Source organism: Cupressus sempervirens, chromosome 1, assembly GCF_028749045.1.
Source record: "Cupressus sempervirens isolate cs-2001-9-10 chromosome 1, ASM2874904v1, whole genome shotgun sequence".
Taxonomy (NCBI): domain Eukaryota; kingdom Viridiplantae; phylum Streptophyta; class Pinopsida; order Cupressales; family Cupressaceae; genus Cupressus; species Cupressus sempervirens.
In genome coordinates this window covers 813,493,617-813,501,365 of record NC_143118.1, presented here as the reverse complement: position 1 = coordinate 813,501,365, position 7,749 = coordinate 813,493,617, and the positions used below count along the sequence as shown (strand labels likewise).

The window sequence follows — 7,749 nt, the reverse complement described above, 5'->3', positions numbered from 1 at the left end:
ATGAAATGATGAGAGGATTTCAAAAAGCTTTGCTAACCAAGAGAAATTTGTATCTTTCCTTCTTCCAAAAACCTTTCGATGGCCCATGCGTAGAAAGAAAGATAAATTTCTAAACAAACGTAGAATAAAAATAAATATTTTTTTATTAAATCATTTTAGAAACAACTAAATTCATATAAAATTTTCTTATTTTAATATCTTATTCACTACTTACACAATTTTTTAAAAAAATATTATATATTTTTTAAAAACACATGATGATTAATCTAAATTCCACAATTTAGTCACCTTCATCGAAAAAGATAATTATCCATAAAAAATCTTACAACTTCACAAAATACATATTCGCTTAATTAATTAGAAACATAAAAAATATTAGAAACAAGATACTAAACAATAAAGACTTATATTCAATATACCAATTCTTACACAACTATAGAAAATTTAAATAACACAGCCAAAATATCAATAAAAAATAAATATCGAGGCTAACTTTCATTTTGATTATAGGTGAAAGGTCTACGCCTCAAAAAGTTTCCATCTCTCCCAGCTTGAAGGCATGGATTCGAACACCAGACCTTGTTCCTAGTGACTGCCTGGATTAATTAGAAGACGCAAATTTCAACCTTTCAATCTAATAGCAGGCTTCAAATCCATTTATCTATCCAAACTGTTGTCAAAATCCACTGTCATAGGGCCATGGCTGCTTCATGTTCTGTGGCTCCCGAAAGTTTTCTCAGATTCACAGAATCAAATCGCTCTGTGCCTATTTCACGGAAGCTAACATCGTTGCGCTCTTTCATCTCCTTAAGCCCTTTGGACGGTCTCTGCTTCCCCCCCATCAAGCAAATTTCTTGGCCCCAGAAATCCTCACGTGTTGTGAAATGCCAGCAGAAGAAGAACAGATGGGACAGGCACCCTCCGGAGAGTGGTGTGATGAAGAGGGCAGAAATTAAAGCTATGTCAATTATTTTGAGAAGAGAAGCTGCAAAAGCCAATATGGAAAAGAAGGCAGGCCCCAAGAAGTCCAAAAAGCTTCTGCCGAGGACCGTTCTTGAAGCTCTTACCGATAGAATTGATGAGAAGCAGTGGGAAGCTGCGCTTAAGGTGGGCGATAAATCCTCGTGTTAGTTCTTCTTTTGAGCTAATTTGGATGAAATGATGCTCAAATTCACACCTGAACAATTTTTCTGCTGATAAATGTTTGGCGATAGGATAATCTGATACTCACATGAAAAAAAAAAATTATGACTGCAAAACTAAAAACTGAATCACACCTGAACTATATAATGAAACTGATGGATGGAACCCACCAGAACACTCTGAGAACATAGAATCTCCTCGTTGTGCAACGTAGACGGAAGGGTGAAAGAAAACTACTTTCTTTGGAATTGTTCCATACATGATGATGGTTTACAGAACTAAACATTTCCAATCATAGAATCTCAGATCAAAACCTAGCTCATTTAATACTAAATGAACTTATTTTAGTACTAGACGCCTCTATAGAAACAATCTTTTGGTGAAGAAATATACCCTGAGAGATCATTGGGAGCATTTTGGATTGAAGGATGTTTAAAGTTATCCCATCATTTCTGCGTGTTTTAAGGGCGGGGTAGGCGTATGCACATACTGGGATGGGGGATGCTGCGGACGTACTCTCTTCCTCCCCCCGATAACAATATTCCATGCTAATCCAACTGCATTGGGATTCTGCATACCTGTAGCATTACCGTCTGATAAGTCAATTCCCACATTTAGAGCAGAATATTTTTTTAGACAAGATCAATCTGTTCTAGTATCTAGAAACATTTGTGGGTAATGGTAATTCGTGTACTAACTTGTGATCTATGTTATGATATTATTATATTAGCGTATCTACTATCCTTTTTCCCACTAAAAACATTGTATCGTAATCAAACTGCATTTGCAGTTACCTGTCCATAGTTGTGGATGATATCACTGTGTGCTAAAACATTCCATAACTACGCTTCAAGCAGAAATTCCTCTATCCAAATTCCATCTATTTTACTAGCCAAAGTCATTTTTGGTTATTCTGTAAGTTGTAGATTAATTTTAGATTTGTATGTCTATTTGTGTATGCACCAATTCCCTTCTTCAAGGTAAATATGCTATGGTAATCCAACTGTATCTGCAGTTCATTTGTCTGTATAACTGTCTGGTAAAACAATCCATCCCTATCTACATTGCATGTAGACATTTATGTACCAAATTCAATCTGTTTTACTAACCAAAGTAATTTGTGATTGAACTACATTTGGTTGAAAGAAAATTTAGCTAATATTGGATAAGCTTGGCCTCAAATTTTGTGAATACGAAGATGTGCTATTGTGCCATGGGGGTTCTTTATCTTAGAATTTCTGGATCAAAAAATTCAAATTTAGTTGACATTTTAACATGTCATTCTATTTTGCAGCATGTTGTCAAGTAGCCCAATGCTGGAGTTAATCATTGAATCAATGTACACTGTACAGAGATTCTCTGGCAGGGGCTTACTTGTTTCATGTATATGTAGGTTTTGGGGTGGTGTGGAGTATCTTAGAATCTTCATTGATGGATGAGACAACTTCTGGGATTGATTCAGCTTGTGCAATCCTTATAAATGCAGTTGTTCTGTGGGGGGCAAAAGCAATGGCTAGAGGGAATTAAAAGTTGGATTTGATTGCATTTTTGAATAACACTAAAAAACGGTACAATTTGAAAAAAAAAACCTAATTTTGAGTCCATAGGTAAAATTGGTTGAAGCGGGAGCTCACCCCAATGTACAATGTACTGGCCTGTGCATGATGAACCTAAAACTGATAAAAAAGGGAAAACACTAATGAACCTGTATATTGGTTGAGTATTAAAAAATGAAGTGTCTTTCAGTGTTTTCTTGTCTATTTTGGGCATTATTCTTTTATTGGTTGGTATGGGAATCAAGGAGCTATATTACACCTTACTTTCTGCAAATGTATGTTGCAAGCCTGTTTGTGTGTTTCTCACATTTGGATGGATGTAAGCTATTCTCAGATCTGCAATGCAGGTTGTTGCATAGTTTTAGAGATACCAAGGCACTTTGTAGGTGTAGTTTGTTGGTAGTTGCCAATTGTAGAAGTTGTGAAAACCAACTTCACAGATCAACAAGAACACCTGCATGCAAATAACCTGTACTAAAGAGAAGCCAGAAAAGGAAAAAGCAGAGCTTGGAAAATCTCAACAGTGTGAAAGTGAAATTGTATTCCAAGTTATGAAAACAAAAAGTACAAAAGTTCAACCTTAAAGGTGAACAGAACCCTAAAGGGAAAGAAAACTAGGTTTGCGCATTATAATTAATATAAAATATTAATTATATGCACCTAAGAGAAAGCTTAAGTAACTAGAGTAATAAACAACTTAATTAATTAAATCAACATGATCTAATTAATAAGCGTAACAAATAATTACTCTAACACCCCCCCTAAAGCGAAGCTCAGGAGGTAAGCTAACCTAGCAAAGCTATGAAAGCAGAAAAATGGGTCTTCGCAACAAGGCCCGATCAGGTACCCAAAACAAGGAAATCCCTATAAACAAGAGACAAAGGAGAAAACCTAGTGGGAAAAACTCCTCTCCAAAAAGAGATGAAAAAACAACAAAAAGAAATGGCTCAAGAGATTCCCTCAAAACCATAAGTACAACACCCCCCCATGAGAGAGAGAAGAGACACCAAAGCCCCCCCCAAATGATGGAGCCCATGTAGAAATGAGTGAACCAATGGAACTCCAATGCGAAAGAAACAAGGGCACAAAACAAGAAAACCCCTCAAAGACTAGAAGGCCTAACTAATGCTCAAAGGAGAAAACATGAGGATCCAGAAAGGGAATCTCCAATGCAGGTTTGTTGACACTATCATGAAGGAGGAGATGAATGTCCTCTGTAAAATCCTCAACAAGTGCACTTGGAGGCTTGATGAATGGAGCTGGAGGGTCCGGTAGAGCGAAAGAAGAATCCTTCTCAAGAGAAAAAACCTCAATTGGATGTGGTGTGGTAGTCGAAACAGTGATCTTGGGAACAATAAAAAGGTTCAAGTGTCCTGACTGCACCACATGATGCTCTCGTGAAAGAGGAGTTGTGCTCTGACAGTGGAGATGGTGGACTGAAGTGCGAAAAAGTGTAGAGACCGATGGTATGATCTATTGTCCCTGCAGCAATAAGGCCTCCTATTGTACTATCCCGAATGAAGACTGAATCTGTTGTGAACTCAACTGTCTTCCTTGATCCACTACATGTTATTTGATAAATCGAGAGAAGGTTTGCAGACAGAGATGGAACATAGAATACATCATTGAATGTGCCACCCTGAATGCCAATTGAACCTTTCCCGTAGACTATTAAGGCAATGTTATTCCCCATGAGAATATGAGGAATGGGAGAAGCCTCAATAGTGGAGAAGACCCCTTGAGAAGATGCCATATGGTGAGAAGCACCTGAATCCAGTATCCAAGGGACCTAGGAAGGGGATGCAATGGAAGCCTGTAATGCATGACCCTGTCCAAAATCCGGTGTAGATGTCGAAGAGATAGAAGAACACTGAAAGGCAGACCCTTGTGAGGTAGTAGAGGATGGAGATGAAACAATGCTCTTCTGAAGAAGAGCTTGCAAATGTGCAATCTATTTCTCATAGCCATCAAATCTCTTTTGAAAATAGTGTGACTCATCATGAGGTCCCTTCTGACAATAGGAACAGGTAGGAGTCTCAGTCTTTTTTTCTCCTTCTTAGAAGAAGATGGTGAACCAGTAGAGTGCTAAGAAGAGGAATTTGATATCTGCTTCGGCTTTTGTGTATCCTAAGGTGACTTGGCAAGCAATGCCTGTGACTATGAACCTGTAAGTGAATCCATCTGAGCGAGCTTGGACTGCTCACGAGTTAACCTGTCATAGAATGTCTCAAAAGAGGGCATAACATGTCGTGCACCTAGAGCATCCACAGTGGAGAGAAGGTACAAGTAAAAATCTGATAAGGATCTCGAAGCTTTGAGAGTATCAGAAAGATACACTCATCATCTGACTTTACCTTTCCAGCAACCTGTAAAATAGATCGAAGAGACTTAAATTTCATCAAGAAATCCTCAATGCTGGTGAATGATTCAAGAACCAAGGAGGTGAACTTTGCATCTATCTGTAGAACCCTGAACTAATTCATTGTGCCAAACAAGGTGGAAAACTTGTCCCACATAGCCCTGGGTGTATTCAAACTATCCAGGTGAAACAGTAACCCATCTGAAATATTCATTGCAATGAAGCCCATTGCCTCATTCATCTTATTTTGTTGCATAAGAACCTCATAAGGCCTCTGTAGAACTGGCTGAACCACATCGAGGCATGACCATAACCCCTTTTCCATAAGCAATTTGGTCATCTGTCCTTTCCAAGTATGGTAGTTGTGAGGTGTAAGGCAGGCAAAATAAGAGTTCGCCATTGAGAGAAGAAGACGGAAGCAGAAGGGTCGATTCTGAAGTAAATTACAGAAAAGAAAATGCTCCCCCCCACAACGTATAAATATATCCCTCGAAAACCAAAGAAACAACTACTGAAAGCACAAAAAATGAGAAGAAAACCTAGACGCCAGATGCAGAGAGGGAGGAAACTGAAGCCTCTACTTCAATGCCAAAAACGGGAGCTCAAACGGCCTCAGAACAAAATGAAACCTGCATCATTGTCTTCGTCTCGAAACCAGCTTTCTGGTACTTCTTTCGGATCGAATAAAAACCTCTGTATGCTCAAGTATGGCCAAAAAACAAACTGCACCTCCAAAAATTGAGCTCACTGGAAAAATACAATCATGGCAAAAAATTTGACGGCCGTATGGCCATCAACAACCCGTCACTGGAAAAAACAATCCGACTGTCGAAAAATGATGTCAACAACTGGAAAGTGACGTCACCCTGCCGGAAAATGACGTCAGCAAGGGGCCGAGAAGATGATGTCAGCACGCCTGAGAGCAATGTCAGCCACCGGTTGTGTGACGTCAGTTGTTGTGGAACAGTTGGCGGTGGCTGAGCGAAGCTCCACTGTCAGTGGTGGCAAGTGGGCACTGCTCTGCAACTGCAATGGCGGCCGAGTTGGGCGAAGGTGGCCGGAGGGCAGCCCACCGATAGCAGTAGGGTGCAGGCTGTGCCATGGCTGCGCGACCAGTGGTGGAGGTGTTGCGGCCGGTCGTGGGCGGCGCTCCGGCGGCAGCGAGGTGGCAAGAGGGTGGCCGTTGGGTGGAGCGGCCCGGACGACCGAAATTTGACTTTTTTAAACATTTTTTTTCCGTCCGTACGGTCCTCTAGGAGGCCAATTTTTTTCTAGAAGCTACAGTGTCCAAAAATCAAAAATTTTATATGAATTTTTACTGTACAGGCCTTCTGAGCGCAATAGTAGCATCCATTTTTGCCCAAAGTCCCCCAAAAAAACGCACTTCCTCCTGATTGAAGAAAAAACCTTGAAAAAGCTAGGGTTTGTGTCTCCGAATTGCGGCTTCAAAAATCTTCAAACCAGGAAGCCGTAGGGACACTCTAATACCATGTAGAAATTGTGAAAACCAACTTCACAGATCGCTAAGAACACTTGCATGCAAATAACCTGTATTGAAGAGAAACTAGAAAAGGAAAAAATAGAGCTTGGAAAATCTCAACAGTGCGAGAGCGAAATTGTATGACAAGTTATGAAAACAAAAAGTACAAAAGTTCAACCTTAAAGGTGAACGAAACTCTAAAGGGAAAGAAAACTAGGTTTGACATTATAATTAATATAAAATATTAATTATATTCAGCTAAGAGAAAGCTTAAGTAACTAGAGTAATAAATGACTTAATTAATTAAATCAACATGATCTAATTAATAAGCGTAACAAATAATTACTCAACACCAATAAGATGCTCTTGTAAAGCTGGATTTGCATTGGAATACGCTTGTAACAACTGAAAACTAGTGGTACGAGGAGTTTTAGTCACCCTTCCTAGATTTTTCTATGCAGGTGAGGATTTCATACAGTATTTGTTGAGTTGCAATTTGTGTGTGTCTACTGTAATATGTGGTATTCTACATTCATTGATGCTTAGATCTCTATTTTGCTAAGTTGCATTTGCCTTTGCATATTGAAATCCACCATAGGATATAGGAATGAGAGTAAAGGTAGTTATTAGTGTATTTAGAGGTCTTGCATCCAAGAGTCCATTTGTTTATGAACTTGTCTCAAGAATATCCTTTTAGTTTGTGGAACAAGAATGTTGGCCATTCAAAAGTAAGATTAATGAGCATTGCCTTTAATTGTTTCATGTGACCATTGAAAGCTGCTGGTTGAAAATAAATTATAATCCAAACTCGAACTTATCAAATTTGCCCAATGGTTATCTCCATCTAGAATCACTCTTCTAGAATTGTGGGTTTTCATCCTCCAATCCCAGATTTCATAAGAATGTGTAAAATAAATATTTTCAGAATTCAATTCATTTGGATTTAGAAATACCTCTGTAATTTTGTGAGTACATTTTAACTTCAGGAGATGGTCATTTGCAAATCCGTTTAAGAATTTTTAATGTTGTGTAGATTGAAAGAACATTTTCAATGGTAAGTCGTTATTATCAATTGCATGTTTAATCTTGCATTTCTGAACAGTACTTGCAAGTCTCAAAAATAAACATTTAAAGCCATATGCAAACTGTTTGCCTAAATTCTTGGTGGGAAAGGAATTAAAATTTGGGGAGAAATCTAGTGGGGATATTAT

The 7,749-nt window shown here is 38.6% G+C and overlaps 1 protein-coding gene across 1 annotated transcript in view; it reads left to right on the top strand.

Moving 5' to 3' along the window:
- Positions 1-486: 486 nt before the first annotated feature.
- The window catches only part of LOC149580360 (uncharacterized), a 39,838-nt gene continuing 32,575 nt past the window's right edge, over positions 487-7,749 (top strand). Inside the window, exon 1 of the mRNA XM_089790445.1 lies at positions 487-1,107. Coding sequence (XP_089646571.1) covers positions 700-1,107 — 408 coding nt within the window. The 5' untranslated portion in view covers positions 487-699. The remainder of the gene's footprint in view (positions 1,108-7,749) is intronic.